Below are 18,508 nucleotides of genomic sequence, written 5' to 3' on the forward strand. Positions count from 1 at the left end.
TGTGGAATTCTCTACCACAGAAGGCAGTAGAGGCCAATACATTAAATATATTCAAGAAGGAGTTGGATATATTTCTTAAGGCTAAAGGGATCAAGGGGTATGGGGAGAAAGCAGGGACCGGGTACTGAATTTGGATGATCAGCCATGATCACATTGAATGGCGGAGCAGGCTCGAGGGGCCAAATGGCCTACTCCTGCTCCTATCTTCTATGTTTCTATGTTTCTATCGCCTGTTACGCGCTCTGCCCGATATTCCATTTTTAAAAATTCGTTTATGGGATCAGGGCGTCGCTGGCAAGGCCAGCATTTATTGCCCATCCCTAGTTGCCCTCGAGAAGGTGGTGGTGAGCCATCTTCTTGAACCGCTGTAGTCCGTGCGGTGAAGGTGCTCCCACAGTGCTGTTAGGGAGGGAGTTCCAGTATTTTGACCCAGCAACGATGAAGGAACGGCCGATATATTTCCAAGTCAGGATGGTGTGTGGCTTGGAGGTGGTGGTGCTCCCATGCGTCTGCTACCCTTGTCCCTCTAGGTGGTCGAGGTTTGGAAGGTGCTGCCGAAGAAGCCTTGGCGAGTTGCTGCAGTGCATCTTGTAGATGGTACACACTGCAGCCCCGGTGCGCCAGTGGTGGAGGGAGTGAATGTTTAAGGTGGTGGATGGGGTGCCAATCAAGCGGGCTGCTTTGTCCTGGATGGTGTCGAGCTTCTTGAGTGTTGTTGGAGCTGCACTCATCCAGGCAAGTGGAGAGTCTTCCATCACACTCCTGACTTGTGCCTTGTAGATGGTGGAAAGGCTTTGGGGAGTCAGGAGGGGAGACACTCGCTGCAGAATACCCAGCCTCTGACCTGCTCTCATTGCCACTTGTATTCATGTGGCTGGTCCAGTTAAGTTTCTGGTCAATGGTGACCCCCCAGGATGTCACCGAATTCAATAGAGCATGTCCTATAACAGGTGGCAAATGTGTTTCCGCCTGTTTCAGGTCACAACCAATGCTCCCTCTAAGCTGCGCGGTCGCGATGTAATGGGAGAGGTCCCGCGCAGGCCGCTCACTGGCTCCTCCATTGTAAATACTGTGCCTGCGCGGCAATCTAACGGGACCGCGCACTAAAAGCAACAGGCCACGCGGAACAAAACGCAGCTTACAGGGGACGCTGGTTACCACCCATCTCCAATTTCACCCCGATACAGCCCTCTCAGCAATTTGTGTACAAATCAGTCAGTGCTGTAACGAGCTATCAATGCAAAAATCGGTATATTAATTGACATGAATCAGTCATTCATGAAAGAAAGACTTATGAAATAATACTGAGTGGCTACGGGTGGCGCTGTCCAGGGAGAGTATAAATACTCGGGCACGGGCCCAGCTTGCGCAGGACATTCTTAACAGGAACCAGTGAAGGACACAACTAGACCTCCATGTTGTAAAACAGTTGATTAAAGCTTTGTTTAACGCTTAGACCAAGTGCTGAGTAGTTTTCTTACGTCATTAATCACTTAATAAATCCAGTTAGCAATTCATGAAGTTAGTTATTAAATTCAACCAGCGGCATCATAATTATTTATTATTTAACTTAAGATTTCTTCGCCCCCCCCCCCGCCCCCCCGCAAAAATTATATTAATAACGCAGGCTGAAGTTAAAGCTTTTTTTTAATGAGATGTTGAAGAAAATGGAAATCAGACAATAACTGGAAAAGCAGAAACACAAAATTGGAAGTAGGGAAGATTAAACAATAAATTGTGTGCGTTCGAGTGAATAACCTTAAATAAGGCAAAAATAAAGCGAAGACAAAAAGAAAAATAACAACCGTAATTCACTGCCTTTACCTGAATTCGAGGAGCTTCAGTAATATTTTTTTTCTGGAATCACAAGTAGATGTAAGAGGTTGTGCCGCAGTGATTGTGGAAACACGGATGTCCACTCAAGAAGGGCCTCTTGCATTGTTCCACGGAAGCTCAGCGTAAGCTCGAGGAACAGCACCTCATCTTTCGATTAGGCACTTTACAGCCTTCTGGACTCAACATCGAGTTCAACAATTTCAGATCATAACCTCGGCCCCTATCATATAGATATTTATTTTTTTAACCACACTTTTTGTCGGTGTCTTTTTTTCTTCTCCCCCACATGGCAGCTGTCTTTCACTTTGCCAACACAATTCACACTTCATCTAGAGCCATCCTTTGTTTCTTAACCTGTCCCGTTACCATCTCCTTTTACCTTGAATATCTCTTAATGTCTCTTAACCTCTTCCGCCTTCCATCCTATCACAGACCTTCCCTTTTTGTTCTTTCATCCCCTCCCCCCCTTTCCCAGCCCCTACACTTGCTTAAAAATCTGTTCCATTTCCTGCTTTTTTTCCAGTTCTGACGAAAGGTCATCCACCTGAAACGTTAACTCTGTTTCTCTCTTCACAGATGCTGCCTGACCTGCTGAGTTTCTCCAGCATTTTCTGTTATTTAATTCAGATTTCCAGCATCTGCAGTATTTTCTTTTTGTAAGAAGGGAGTGAGTTTCATATCGAAAAGAAATAAAATTGAAAGGGGATACAAGCCCAGCCCACAATGGAAGAACAGAGTGATTAAGATGGAGGCAAGGAAGAAAATGTACGGCCGAAACCCAACAGATAAAAGGAAGGGGAAGAATTTGGGGGAAAAAATATATTTAAAAATGCTCAAAAGGGTTACATCTGTAAAGGAGAAAAAGAGCGGAATAATAGCTGAATGAAAAAAATGAACTAATTAAGGATTATCGTGTAGGACCTAATATGGTTTATCATTCATCTATTTTAATAACTTTTGCTGAATGTAGCTCGCACCAAGTGCCAGGATATCGGATCAGTTCCACCATCTAAAATGAGTTTGACAGCTTTGGTCTGCAGTGCTAGACCATCCAGTTGAGTTATTCTCGTTAACTCCAGCCATTCACTATTTATTAAAGTAAATTAATCTAAGGGCGTAAACACTTTTTAAATCAGCTATTTAATTAAATCTAGACCTGTCAGAGTGTCACGCAGTGTTACTTTTCCAAACCAGTACCCTTGATGTTGTCATCTATTGTATAATGGGGGGTCTTCAATTCATTGAGTCCATTTAGACCTATCCTGTGGACCTAATGGGGGAAAAGTCGGGTTGATTTGCGCCTCTCATTAGCGTTCCCGAGGGGTGCTAATGGGGTGCAAATCCCTTAGCGCTCGGGTGCAGCGCCGCTAACGCCTCCTGTGAAATTCAGCGGGAGGTTCGTGGCAGCGGCAGCAGGTAGCGCCCTGTGGCGCTGCGCCGCCGGTGATGATGTCATCGCCGGGTGCAGCGCCCCGCTCGCGTCATGGCCGCAAACTTCGCTTGCATCCCCTGACCGATCGCTGGACGATATATCCAACAGGGCCAGGGGGGCGTTCTTGTAGCGGCGGCGGCGCTAGTAAAAGGGGTAGGTGTCGGGCGGCCATTTTTTTGGGGCCGATGCCAGCACCTACCCCCCCTTCCCCTTTTTTTCTCGGGGGTGCCGGCTGCGATCGCTCAGCCCGGCGCTCCTCTTGAGTGCCGGGCTGTTTTCACGGCACCTCGCTCCCCAGTGGACCAGCAGGGCCCCGGTGCGCGCAGCGCTAGGCCCCTCCCCTTTAATCAGGGGAGCAAGGCCTGCAATGACGCGGCGCTACGTGCCGACGTATGTGACACCGTTACACGTAGTGCTGCGATCTTCAGTTGTAGCAGCCCAAGAAGGAGGTGGAGTGCTTTCGGTTTGGGGCGCTACAACTGAATTTCAGGCGGAGGGGGTGCTCATTTTTTCGGCAACGTTAGCGGCCCAAAAGGGGCGGCACCCAATTTTCCCCCCAATATACTTTGGCAAACTGGTTTTGTATTCAGCATTTTCCTGTACTAATATACATATACATAGAGTATACATCCTTCAACAGAATCTCGATCTACAGCTCCCAATCTCTGAGAAATATTGTAACTAATATACTTCACACCTCCCACTGTACAATTCACTGAAATACCCTACAACCTTCACTGCTATAACCTATACCCCTCAGTTGAAGACTTTATGAACTACCCTCATCTGTGTGTATATATATCATAGAATCATAGCATAGTACAGCACAGAAGGAGGCCATTCGGCCCATCCAGTCTGCGCCGGCTCTTTCGAAGAGCAATCCAGTTAGTCCCACACCCCCCACTCTTCCCCCATATCCCTGCAATTTTTTTCTCCTTCAAGCATTTATCCTGTAACCCCATAATATCCCACAGTGCTCATTCTCTGAAGTAACCCACACTTCTTACGATACCTCTCTGAAATACCCTCACTATGGCACACTGAAATATCCCCACGCCTCTCATCCCTGGCTATGACACTGTCTGCAGAGTCTGGTGGTGAGTCCACCAGTCTAGAGTCTCGTTAGCTGTTTCCTTCCACCACTTGGAAGCGGTGGAGATAAAATGGGTGTTGCCCATCACATCCTATCACACTTACCCCTCCAGTCAGTCGGTCTTGACCTGTTGCCACTCCCAGCCACCCTCCTCCCTCCTCTCTCCCTCAGGGGAAAGGTCAAGAAGGTTGGAGTGGATGTGGAAAAGTGAGGGGGTGGTGGGGGTGGGGTGATGGGGGGGGGGGTGGGGACATAAATCTTATGACCACCTAAAAGCAAATGGAATGAATATCGTTGATCAATTCATTGATGCACAGCATGGTCAAGGCAACTACTCCCCAAGCTTATCATTAATGAATCCAAAGGCCCTTTATTTTGCCTTCCAAAATGTGATTGTTTTTAGATCACTTTAGTGCCCTCCTTTCCCGAAGGTGCTGACTCGTCCTGAAGTACAGTTCCACAGGTAGCGGCAGCCCTCAGGTACATAAGAAATAGGAGCAGGAGTCGGCCATTCGGCCCCTCGAGTCTGCTCCTCCATTCAATAAGACCGTGGCTGATCTTCTACCTCAACTCCACTTTCCTGCACTATCCCCATATCCCTTGATTCCCTTAGTATCCAAAAATCTATCGATCTGTGTCTTGAATATACTCAACGACTGAGCCTCCACAGCCCTCTGGGGTAGAGAATTCCAAAGATTCACCACCCTCTGAGTGAAGAAATTTCTCCTCATCTCAGTCTTAAAACCCCTTATCCTGTGACCCCTGGTTCTAGACTCTCCAGCCAGGGGAAACATCCTCCCTGCAGCTACCCTGTCAAGCCCTCTAAGAATTTTATACGTTTCAATGAGATCACCTCTCATTCTTCTAAACTCTAGAGGATATAAGCCCATTCTACTCAATCTCTCCTCATAGGGCAACCCTCTCACCCAAGGGTACCCTCAGCCAGGTGGGCATTAGTCATGGGTGACACCAGGAAGGAAGTGTTGGCAGGATAATAAATCTTGATGGTTGAGGGGTGTTGGGTTTGCGGGTAGGGGGAGGTGAAACACCTCAAAGTAGAGCCTGGTCCTCACCTACATCCAGCACACAAGCATTTTCCAGAAGGGGGTCATCAAATAGTGATCAGGAGCGGGAATCCTGGCGAACCCTTTCCCTCTCAACCCCCCACCCGCCTTCCATAACCCAGAAATTCTCAGCCCTGGCTAGAATCAGCTAACAGCACAGGCCAGGCATTGAACCTGCGACCTTCCTGGAATGTGTGGCTCAGTCCTGAATATATTTAAGAAGGAGATAGATAGATTTCTAGACACAAAAGGCATCAAGGGGTATGGGGAGAGCGCGGGAATATAGTACTGTACTGAGATAGAGGATCGGCCATGATCATATTGAATGGTGGAGCATGCTCGAAGGGCCGAATGGCCGACTCCTGCTCCTATTTTTCTATGTTCTATGTTTCTATGTCCTACACCTTAGAATCTTACAGCACAGAAGGCGGCCATTCGGCCCGTCGTGCCTGTGCCGGCTCTCTGAGTGAGCGAGCTACACCAGGCGAGGTATTCACCACTAACCTATTAGAGAAGCTGATTCATTTTCAATTTTTTATTTAAAACCATCACATGAGGGCAAATTGCGGAATGTCAAGTTTTAAAGATTTCAAAAGAAAGCAGCGGCTGTTTGCAATGGCCCTCCCTATAACACTATTTACAACAGTTCATTCTCAGTAATAAAGGGGAGGATTTGCTCTGTTCACTATTTGCTCTGAAGCCATGAACTTGTTACTCATTACATAGAATTCCTTAGGGCTAGAAATTCATCTCGGGCGGTGGCGTACAACAGATGGTATCGGATCGGATCGGCCGCCCGTTATACACAGAGCCTGATACTCGGGTCCATTTTGAATATCAGGCGCCAGGCGGCCGATCCAATAGGCCACTGCCCGAGACGAACTTTTAGCCCATAGAGTCTACAGCACAGAAACAGGCCATTCGGCCCAACTGGTCTGTGCCGGTGTTTATGCTCCACACCAGCCCCCTCCCCACCCCCTTCTTCATCCCACCCTATCAGCTTATACTCGTGCGTACGTTTTTTTTTGCTACAATATTAGCAGGAGAATTCTCGCCAGCTTTCAACTTAAAGAGTCACCTACTTGCCATTAAAATCAACAATCCTTTGTGTTTGGGCCCATTCAGTGAACACGCAGAACATTTAACACTTTCAACATCAAACACTTTCTAAAACTCGAAACGTTGCAGTGGAAACACTCGTGCTCATGCTCATCGATTGGAAATAAATTGTGTTTAAATCTACTGATTTTTGTTTTTGTTTTAAAACTTGTTTGCCGCTAAATACTGATATAAAATCTAAAACAGAGTAGCCCCCCGCCCCCCCCGTAGCTCGATCCACAACACTGCGTTTAAATTGGTTTTCTTGTGCAGACTGCCATTCCTCCGGTAGTTTAACTTCTTCCGTGCGTGAGATGTTGACTAGCCGGGCCGCTCACTGCCTGAAGAGAAAAGAAAGAGATGGTTTTTAAAAATATTTCCTCATTAATATTGAAATTGAAGTATGAGGAGAGATTGGGTTGATTGGGCTTATACTCGCCGGAGTTTAGAAGAATTAGAGGGGATCTCATTGAAACTTATAAAATTCTGACAGGACTAGACAGACTAGATGCAGGAAGGATGTTCCCGATGGCGGGGGAGTCCAGAACCAGGGATCACAGTCTAAGGATAAGGGGTAAGCCATTTAGGACAGAAATGAGGAGGAATTTCTTCACCCAGAGAGTGGTGAACCTGTGGAATTCTCTACCACAGAAGGCAGTGGAGGCCAATTCATTAAATATATTCAAGACGGAGTTGGATATATTTCTTAAGGCTAAAGGGATCAAGGGATATGGGGAGAAGGCAGGGACAGGGTACTGAATTTGGATGATCAGCCATGATCTCATTGAATGGCAGAGCAGGCTCGAGGGGCCGAATGGCCTACTCCTGCTCCTATCTTCTATGTTTCTATGTTTCTACGAATGTATTGGGGAGCATCCGTTTTTCTCGCTGAAGCACTTAAAATAGAAACTATTTTTTAACCGTGCCTCTTATTTTAATTTTCCTTCAATAAGAGCAGGCACATTTTTCTGAAGTCAACAGTGCAGTTTGGCCACTTGTTACTCACAGGGGAATGCACTGGGACTGTCATTGCACAGCGCACAGGTTGGGAAGAGTGGGCTGTTTGGGTGTCATCTGAACACGGTCCCTGGGGTTTGACAGCGGGCGGGTGGACAATACGGGGTCCTGCCTACATTGTTGCAGGATTGGGCTGTTGCCCATTGGGAGGGGCCCGTGTTTTCGTGTGGCTGCAATGAGTAATTTTATCTTACATTATTCTTCTCCAGTACCTCAATAACCCTGGAACTCCTTACCTCCCTCAATCTTAGGAACATAGGAACAGGAGGAGGACATTTAGTCCCTCGAGCCTGATCTGCCATTCAATGGCTGATCTGCGACCCAACTCCACATACCCGCCTTTGCCCCATAACCCTTAGGGGGAGAAATTCAGTATCGTCCCGTTTGGGGGCGGTAACTTTTGAAAGCTGGGAAACTTAGCGCCAGGCGCTAATGATTCCCAGCTTTTTCTAAGTTCGGTGTTTGCGCTCCAGGGAGGAAGTAGCGCGCTAAATCAAGCACTCCACTTCCTGGGGCTGAAAATTCAGTAGGGTTAGCGCCCATTTGGCGGCGCTAGAGGGCCTAGCGCCGCAATGATAGCCGTTTCTGAAATTCACTTCGGCGCTGCCATCGGCGTTAGCCGGTTGCGCTGCGCCGGCACCGATGATGTCATCGGTGTGCGCAGCGTCCCGGTTGCCGTGGCAACGCGCCCGAACGCCGAAATTCAGTTGCGGCCGCCTCGCCCGTGGCAGCCGCAACTAAGACTCTGGCAACCGAGTCTTACACAAGTTAGCGCCGGCGCATTAAGGTCGCGCGGCGGCTGGCCGCTTTCCCGCCGGCCGCCTGCCCGCACCTCCCTCCCCGGACTCCTCCCCCCCCCCCCCCGCGGAACAGATGCGTCTGGCCTGCAAGCCCGGCACTTGTCCGAGGTGCCGGGCTCATTTTTGAAAAAATCAAACGGCCAGCGATCGGGTGAAGGCAGCGCCTCCTTAACGGGAGGAGGAGGCCTGCACTTCCCCAGCCTGCCGCACCGCATCGGGTGCCGCAGCGCCGGATTAGCGCCGCAATGCGGCACTCAGCGCCCATTGGGAGGCACTCACGCCCGCCAGTAGCGCCGGCAGCCGTCTGGGCGCGGCGCTACTGAATTTTTGGCCCGCGCAAGGGAATTAGCGCCGGCGCTAAATTTCCGGCGCTAAAGCCCTGGCGCAGCGTCAACTCAATTTCTAGGCCCTGGAGCGCTAAATCACGCAGGCGAGGTGGTGGTGGTGCAGCGCTGCATAATGTCCCGTGCAGCACTGCCACAATCCGAGGCTCCTTCCCTCCCTTAAAGAGAAGGGCCATCGCTGCAGGCTCTGCATTGGGACCAGTTAGCTGGTCCCCAACAGCGGCCACGATCCAGCTCAATCAGCCCCATGCATTCCAGCAGAGTGCCGGGCTGATCGATCGCGGCCCAGGCGAAGTAAAAAAAAAATTGAACAAAAACATTTCAGAAATTTAGGTGTTTACCTCGGTAACCTCCCCTTTAACCTTCGCCCCCGAAGCACCCGGCCTCCTGATCGACGCCTCCTGCAGCTGTCGGTGTCATCGCCCGGCGATGCTGCAGGGGGCTGGAACCGAAGTTCGGGTCCGGGGCGCGACCGGGGCGATGCGCACGGCAATTATGCCACGATCTTCGGGCGAAGGAGACCGTGATGCAAAGTCTTACCGCGGCCACAAACTTCTCACCGAAGTTCGCGGGAGTCGTTCATCTCGCCGCGCCCGGGCGGTAAGTCGTTAATGCCCCGTTATCGCCCCCCAGGGGTGCTAACGGGAGGCACTAACCCACCTAATTTCTCCCCCTTAATACCTTTTGGTTAACAAGTATCTATCAATCTCAGATTTAAAATTAACAATTGATCGAGCATCAACTGCCGTTTGCGGAAGAGAGTTCCAAACTTCTACCACCCTTTGTGTGTAGAAGTATTTCCTAACTTCACTCCTGAAAGGCCTGGCTCTAATTTTTAGACTATGCACAGATTCTAAGTCCTAGACTCCCCAACCAGCAGAAATAGCTTCTCTCTGCCAACCCTACCAGTTCCCCTTAATCTTGAAAGCTTCGATCAGATCACCCCTTAACCTAAATTCCAGGGAATACAACGCTAGTTTGTGTAATCTCTCCTCGTAATTTAACCCTCAGAGTCCAGGTAGCATTTTAGTAAATCTACGCTGCACTCCCTCCAAGGCCAATATATCCTTCCCAAGGTGTGATGCCCTTCCTACAATTTACAAGCTTTAAAAATCCAAACTTGACATCACCGAGCCACTACCTCCTGATTGATCTCATCGTCTCGTCTACTCTTTGCAACCTTGGTGATGTCTTACACTGTGGACCCCGGCACTTCACAATGGTTTCTCAATTAAAAAATTAATCAACTTGAATAATGGAAAACTCAGGGACCTTCTTAAAATCAAATGAATAATCATTGCATAGTGTGAACGTTGTAAATGATCATTTCCTATTGTTATTTAGCAAAAATCCCATCATAAAGAAAGAAATAAAGAAAGATCTTGCATTTATATAATGGAATTCATGACCTCAGGACGTCCCAAGGTGCTTTACAGTCAATGAAGTACTTTTGAAGTGTAGTCACTTGCAATGTAGGGAGATGCGGCAGCCAATTTGCGCACAGCAAGCTCCCACAAACAGGAATGTGATAAATGACCAGATAATCTATTTTAGGTGTTGGTTGAGTGATAAATATTGGCCCAAGACACCAGGAAGGACTCCCCTGCTCTTCTTCCAATAGTGCTGTGGGATCTTTTATGTCCACCTGAGAGGGCAGACGGGCCCAGGGTTTAACGTCTCATCCAGTATCATAACTAGTTTAAACAAATATAACATTTTGGGAAAAAACTGCATATTCTCTTACCCTCTGTGAATCTCATTGTAGACACGTTGTCCTTCATTTGTACTGACCATCTTCAACTCTTCCTTGGTTAGACTCAGTAACTGAGAGCCAGAGAGAATCCCCAGAGCCTTCACCACGCTAAAGGGAGGGAACAAGAGACATGTGAGGAGCAGAACACACAAGGACGGAAGATTAGAGCTGAGTAGGGAATGTACCTGGCATAGAATGAAGAGTAGGGATGGATGAGGAGCAAACCTTGCAAGGAGTGAAGATCAGAACCGTGAAGAATGCACCTCACAATGAATTAAGCGCAAGAAATATAGGAATGAAGAACAGAGGCAACTAAAGGATGTACTTCACAATGAGTTAAGAATAAAGACAAACGAGAAATACAGCTCACAAGGGTGAAGAGGGATATAACTTGGGATGCTATCTCGTCCAAGTGCTTGGAGTTTTATCTTTCAACCCAATTTATAATTACTGATTATTTCTTACTTGTCAAAAACTTAGAGAGTGGGCGTCTTGGACTTGCACTAACCAAATTAAGAAGACAATGCCTTGTAAACATTCAAATTGATTTAAAATAAAAGCACACATTCTTAAAACTTCCAACATCCAAGACAAGATTACAAAGGGTTAAACGACTTTTAGCTCTATGCACAGAAAAATGGGTGGAGCTAAAACAAACATAACAGACACTTTCTTTTAAAGACAGACTTTCAGACAAAAGGAATACTGTAACTTCTTAAACATTCATAGTCAGGAAAACTTCCATACTTTAACACACACTTTCACACAAACTGAAATTCCAGCATTCCTTAAAGTTCCTTTCACTCAGCAAATCTTGTGTTTTATTTTTCTTGGGACAGAAAGCTTCCGTGTCGGTTTCAACGAAATTTTTTTTTCTTCGTTTTTTAAACTGTCGTCTCAGCAACTTATTCACTAATTCCCTGTTTTTTCCCTTCCTATGCTGAGTTTTCAGATGGGTTAGCATGCAGCTTAGATCATTTCCCCTCTCTATCTCTCGCTTTCTCTCCTGCTCTTTATACTTCTCCTCTCTCCTGACTTTACGTTTCTTTGCATCTCTCACTCTCTAATTCAGGGTGGCGACCGTGGCAGGACTGCAAAAGGGTTATTGTGGAGAAACGAGTGAAAGACGGACGCGGTTTATTAGGTCATCAAACGGTACCAGGCGTGACAAGCAAGTAGGAAAATTTGACAGAGAGGGTGCGTTTCGTTACTGAAACCTAAAACAGAATGGTGGATGCTTATTATAGAGGTAAAGTTGTGAACAGTCTCTCAGAGAAATTAAGGGCCCAGGGGGATGTTGGAAGTTTTAAGAATGTGTGATTTTATTTTAAATCAATTTGAACATTTACAAGGCACTATCTTCTTAATTTGGTTACTGCAAGTCTGAGACGCCCACTCTCTAAGTTTTTGACAAGTAAGAAATAATCAGTAATTATAAATTGGGTTGAAAGAGGGAAAAAATTAATTAGCCTATGATGAAATAAAGAAAGGAGAAAAGGAAAGATTCTGTCCCTTTTCTACCTTCAGTGTAGTGTCCCTTTCAATAAAGGCCTGTATGAATGTTACGAAACTACAAACTGAGGGAAGCTCTGCCCTCTTTTTCCTTTTGTGTAGAGTGTATGTTTGTTTAAATGTGAAAAAACAAATTTTTCTCCAGTTATATTCAGTATTTTTACAGTCATTTGGAAAGGCACCTGAAGAAAGATAAGGAGAAATATGATGTAATTTACTGGGTTCCTGTAAGCATGTGCTATTTTGTTTCATTGTAACTGTTTTGTATCGTGTTTAGTTGATAAAATATTGGCCTGAATTAAATTGGAATTATTAAAGTTAACTAACCTATTAAATTGTAAAAAACCCAACTGTCTTTTTCAATCGGGAAAGTTTTTTTAAATTTACGTGAAGTGACGCAATTGCGTGCGTCTGACAATATTTGCTCTGCCTTCTTACAAGCCTGCCAAGGAGTTAACCCTTTACGCTGACAGCTGGGGTTTTTTTGGTTCACCGCACAACAACTTTTGTATTGCTGAATGAAATTTAAAGATATTGGACATTATTAAATTTAAGTTTCTTCATTTTAAGTGAATATTTCCCCCACAGTGACAGAAGGAAAATTATGATTTGACAAATTAACCCCTTGGGCTCTTAAGCAGAGCCACAATAGATTCTCTACTTTTGTTTTGTTATGTGGAAGTTACCTTGTAAACTAATTGCCAGCACTTCTGTCTCTAATGTTGAAGCACCGTGTAAACCACCTAGCCTGGGAATCACCCGTTTCTGAAATTGGAGCTGATAAGATAAGATACAAGACAGGGAAATCTACCTGAAGTTAAAGGGGATAATTACATTTTCATTAAAATGAACTGGTTGAGAGCAGTCTAGGTGGTCCGGCCAATTGCTGGGTATCAAGAGAAAAAGTTTTGTGGGAAATAAGAAATTGAACATTGACAAAACCTGTCAGTCCAACAATACTGAAATGATAAAGTGGACTCAGGCACAATATAGTGAGTTATAAAGAATTTTAAAAATGTGTTAATAACTTGGACCAAGTGGGAATGTTTCATCTATGCGTTTTATCTTTAATATTGTATTGGACAGTAAAGTTCCTCCAGGGCTCATGAATGAGATATGAATAGTAATTAATGGGAAGCTCCACTTAAGATGTAAGATTGAAACTGGAAAATTACACCACCAAATGAGAATTTTCCTGACTTTCTAGTGAAAGTCAAGAAAGTGTAGTTGAGATTTGTAAATTGATAGCTTTCTCTTGGAGACATTTGTGTTATTGCCAATGAACTTTTTAAGAAAACTGAATTTGACAGTCCGACCACTACCCGAGACATCGGGACCATGCGGTGGAAGATGAGCAAAGATCTCCAGACAATCTTTTGATGAGATCGCCTGAAAGCCCGAGAATGGCTTGTGTCAGATGTCACGTGTGGCATGATATTGATAGCGAGTGTGCAAATGTGATTTGTTACGTATGAAGCAATTACCATCCGGAAATGCATGGTGAATCTGCACTGACAGACATACTCAGTTACTTGACAACAGCACGACATGAAATGATTAATGTGGCTCAGGAGAGTGAGACCGTTTTTAAAGCATTGACACATACTACGTCGAGAAACTATCTAATTAATGAAACAATCAGAATAGAGTTAAACACACTGGTACCAGTTAGAGGGAATGAAATCGTAGTGAATTGAATTTGAGTAAGGGGTCGGAGGTTGCTCCTCCCCCTCAAAGGAGTGGACTGTAAGAAGGGGGGAAATCTTCATTTCTGAGTCTCCCTACTAACTAACGCCCAAGTTGAGAAAGCAATAAGTAAATTAGGAGACCACGAGTGGTGGGGAGTAGATTATAATGGCAGCCAGCATCCCTGGGCATGAATGATATCAGCAGGCCTAGAGATTGCCCAGTGTCTGGTCTTAATAGTCCTTATTATGATGTCTCGCTATTTGAAACGTCTGACCCTCCAATTGAACTAACAATTTAGAGCTGGCACGATGTATGCAAACTCGAAAGTGAAAGATCAAAATAGAGTTTTCTCCCTCTCAAGGTGGGGAGTTTGTTAGAAATGAGGGTATCCAAAATATATGGGGTTATGCGAATAATAATGGTATTAGAACTTGAGACAAAATGCCTCTTCAGACTAGTATTAGAATAACTGGGTAGATGCTTAGAATCTGCTTGTGCTCTTGGTTCCCTGCGGATGTTATAACACTCTGCACTGTGGTGGTGACCTTGTTTCCAGGCTAGCTGTCTGCTGTTTGTGTGCTAGGAAGGTTGATTTATGAATCTTTAATTTGACCAACCAAGGCCCAATGCCTATGTCTCTTCCATTACTGCTAATAACCATATTATGATGCTAAATTAGGATTTTGACTTTGTTTAACAAAACTGCTTTAAAATGTGTAAGTTAACCAGTGTATGAGAATAGAATAGAAGATATCTTTGGGAATTTAATGATTCATTCCATGGTACAATAGTCTGATAATGAAATAGTTAGTTTTGCATAGCTAAAGCTGCATGAACAACATGAATATAAATAACTGATAACAAGCAGTTATGAACATCTGATGGCCGAGAATGGCATGTCTGATTCCAAACTAGGGAGGATAGGGACAAGGGAGATAAGAGAAATCCCAATCGATAGGCCTTCAAAGCGTATAAACAATAAAGCATGTGTAATGATTGTGAAGACCCCTGCTGGAGTGAGGATCTTTATTTCGAAGTTGAGGCAAAGAACTCGATGTGCCATTGGGCACCTTGGTTTAGGAAGAGCCCTTACAGTTTAAATGGTCCTGTCCATATTTTACATCAGGCCTACCCCTAAAAAAGGGTGTAAGAGAAAGAACTTAAAAGCCCATAGCACAGACAGCGGAGGGGAGAGCCATACAAGAGTGAGGCTGGTCTAACACTCTCCCGGGAGCAGACTCAACCCATTCCTGGAGGTTCTAGGCGAGAGGGAGAAAGGCCGTAAGCCGGAGAACTGTTCGCACACGCAGCTGTCTGTCTGATCGGGACTGGTACCAGCTGCTTGTCGCGGTCATCTGTTTTTGCTGTATAAGTAGTGTGTCATATTCCGTCTTAAGTTCTGATTAAACACAATATTCCCACCATATTGGTTTGCTGTCGATCCTGATTATCTGAAAGACTAGAGGTAAGCTAACATCAACAAATTGGCTAATCTCAACATACACGAGAAGTGATGAATTGATTCCACTGAGGAGCACACCAGACAAGGAGCAACGAGTGGAAGTGCACAAGTAGCATACCTCACAGAGCAAGGAAGATACACCAAAATGAGTTATCGAGCGATCTGAATGGAGCAGAAGCCTGCTACTTATAAGGTCCAACCACCTGTGTCCTTAGCTCTCTTATTAAGTAAAATAGACAGCAGGGTAAAGTTTGTCACTTGTCACCTGTCACTTTAATTCTCCGCTCCACTCCCGCTCTGATCTCTCCGCCCTCGGCCTCTTACACTGTTCCAATGAAGCTCAATGTAAGCGCGAGGAACAGCACCTCATCTTTCGATAAGGCACTTTACAGCCTTCTGGACTCAACATTGAGTTCAACAATTTCAGACCATAACCTCGGCCCCTGTATTTCTTTCTTTTTTTTCTCTTGTTTCCTCACATGGTAGCTGGTAATGTTGCTGCCATCATCATCGACGCATCATCTAGAGCCATCTTTTGTTTCTTAACTTGCCCCATTACCTCTCCTTTTGCCTCGCACCATCATCCCTTTTGTCATTCAATCTCTCCTGCCTTCCACCCCATCACAGACCTTCCCTTTGTTCTTTCCTTCCCTTCCTCCCTGCCCCTGCTTAAAAATCTCTCCTCTCTAACCTTTTCCAGTTCTGATGAAGGGTCCTCAGCCCGAAACGTTGACTCTGTTTCTCTCTCCACGGATGCTGCCTGACCCGCTGAATGTTTCCAGCACTTTCTGTTGTTATTTCAGATTTCCAGCATCCGCAGTATTTTGCTATTGTAAAGTTTGTGAGGCTCCATTCTGAGTGGAATTAATGGCCCAAAGAATAGGGAGCTCCGTGAATCGGGCGCACTCGGCTCCGAGCCTGAATGTCTGATCCGTGTTGTCGTCAAGCGAGAATCCGCGCCGTCTTGCAAAATCTACACTCCGTCTTTATGGGGGCACCATTTTTACTGAAAGTAGCCCTTTGACAAGGATGGAGTATACCGACAATATAATCTGGGGCTCTTCTTCTCTCTAGCAAAGAGAAGGCTGAGGGGCTAACCGATAGAAGTCTTTACGATTATGAAAGGGTTTGATAGGGTAGACATAGAGAAAATGTTTCCACTTGTGGAGGAGTCCGAAACTAGGGGCCTATAAATATAAACAGTCACTAATAAATGCAACAGGGAATTCAGGAGGAACTTCTTTACCCAGCGTCAATTAAAGCTATATTAGAGGCAGTTTTACGCCATGGGTCCTTACCCGCTATTTCACATAGGACGCTTACAGTCAACAGACAGAGATGAGGCCTGTCCAAAGAACAATTGGTCATTTTGAAATATCTGTGTTTGACTTTCTGTTTTGATGAAAAAAAAGTGTCTATTTAGAAACTGGCTGAGTGCAGCATAACCTTTACTTACACTCTTGAAAAACCTTTCATCTGGAGCCAAGTTGTCACCTCACTGGGTGTGGAGTGCATTGTCAAGCCGGGAGAGTCAGCGTAGGGGGAATATTGGTGACCATGCTGGTTATCGACGTGCTACGTAAAATCAGAAGTCGCGTTAAAGATCACAGCAGGATACGATGCAAATCTGTGAAGCGTCAGTCGTACATTGAACACTGCTTTACACTCCAACCTTTTATTGGCCTTGTGCAGGATAATCAGAAGCCAGAGGGTGGACCAGACACGTGGGCCCCGATATTTACGGGGAAGGGGCGGAAATGGCGAAAGAACCTCTCCAGATGCGGAGGTCCTGCCGAAGTTCAATGCAAGACTTCGTTAACATTTTTTTAGATCCATTTCTCGCACGGCTGCCCACGGCCGGAGGGAGGGAGGGAATACCAGCAGCAGGAGGCCGCAGCCAGGGAGACCCTCGGGGACAGACCCCAGTGATCGGGAGTGGGGAGAGAGGCCGGGATCGGGAGTGGGGAACCCGCCGCTGCCCCTCCCGCTCAGGCCTCCAACTAACATTGCAGATCGGGCCCCAATTTGTCGATCCTGTGGGTGTCCCGCTCGCTTGTTTGAAAGGTCAATATGGGGACACGACTGGAAAGGCAGCAGGATCAGAGTGACATCCCTCATTTTAACTGCCCCCCCACCCCCCCCTCCCCCACCACCCCCTCCAGCACTTGCTGGAAACTGGGGTGGGTGGGGGATGTGCGGGGTGGGTGTGGGGGCAGGGTAGGCCGGGAGTTAAAATCAGGACCCGAGTCTCAAATGTACCAGCACGTTCTCCAGAGCCCTTTAGTATCAGCACACAGCTTTACAATGAGACTTGGAAGAAGGTGCTATATAGGAAGGATAGGGCGATATGGGACTCCAGAGCGAAATAATTGGGTTGTGGACTGGGGCGGGGGAAGAGAGGATGGGCGGAGTGGGTTCCTCAACTGTGCTGGTGTGATTTGCAGAGCTGCCCACTCGTACATCAGTAATTATCAGCACTTTATTTTTACAAGGGTGGAAGGTTTTCTTACCGAAGGGAGAGGTTCCTCCCGATTCATGGGCTGCATGATGTTGGACGGTACGTAACCAACATGACCATTCAGGTTCCTCACTTTCCACCACTGCTTATCAGCTTCCACCACCTGAAACACACACGAAGTAGGAGTGAGTGGGTGAGGCCTGCCTGGGCCACAGTGCACAACAGGCCAGCAAAGCTGAGCAGACCTGGGCACCTTGATGAGTCAGTGAGATCGACAGCCATGTCCCGATATTAATCCTTTTTCTTCGACAGCGCCTCCCGAACCCGTGACTCCACCACCCAGAAGGGCGCATGGGAACACCGCCACCTCCAAGTTCCCCTCCAAGTCACACACCATCCTGACTTGGAAATATATCGCCGTTACCACATCTGTACAGGGCCTTGGTGAGACCACACCTGGAGTACTCTGTGCAGTTTTGGTCTCCTTACCTCAGAAAGGATATACTTGCCATAGAGGGAGTGCGGCAAAGGTTCACCAGACTGATTCCTGGGATGGCAGGACTGTCGTATGAGGAAAGATTGGGTCGACTAGGCCTGTATTCACTAGAGTTTAGAAGAATGAGAGGGGATCTCATTGAAACGTATAACATTCTGACAGGGCTAGACAGACTGGATGCAGGGAGGATGATTCCCCAGGCTGGGGTGTCTAGAACGAGGGGTCACAGTCTCAGGATACGGGATAGGATATTTAGGACTGAGATGAGGAGAAATTTCTTCACTCAGAGGGTGGTGAACCTGTGGAATTCTCTACCACAGCAGGCTGTGGAGGCCAAGTCACTGAATATATTTAAGAAGGAGATAGATAGATTTCTAGATGCAAAAGGCACCAAGGGGTATGGGGAGAGAGCGGGAATATGGTATTGAGATAGAGGATCGGCCATGATCATATT

General features: G+C 46.3%; 1 protein-coding gene across 1 annotated transcript in view; it reads right to left on the minus strand.

Moving 5' to 3' along the window:
• Window positions 1-1,629: 1,629 nt before the first annotated feature.
• Window positions 1,630-18,508, minus strand: part of eps8l3b (EPS8 signaling adaptor L3b) — a 92,872-nt gene continuing 75,993 nt past the window's right edge. Inside the window, exons 17-20 of the mRNA XM_086011097.1 lie at window positions 17,611-17,721; window positions 16,557-16,675; window positions 10,429-10,545; window positions 1,630-6,864 (exon numbers count right to left, since the gene is read on the minus strand). Coding sequence (XP_085867223.1) covers window positions 6,858-6,864; window positions 10,429-10,545; window positions 16,557-16,675; window positions 17,611-17,721 — 354 coding nt within the window. The 3' untranslated portion in view covers window positions 1,630-6,857. The remainder of the gene's footprint in view (window positions 6,865-10,428; window positions 10,546-16,556; window positions 16,676-17,610; window positions 17,722-18,508) is intronic.

The sequence above is a fragment of the Somniosus microcephalus genome, chromosome 18 (assembly GCF_052327205.1).
Source record: "Somniosus microcephalus isolate GS21.2 chromosome 18, FLI_Smic_1.0, whole genome shotgun sequence".
Taxonomy (NCBI): Eukaryota; Metazoa; Chordata; class Chondrichthyes; order Squaliformes; family Somniosidae; genus Somniosus; species Somniosus microcephalus.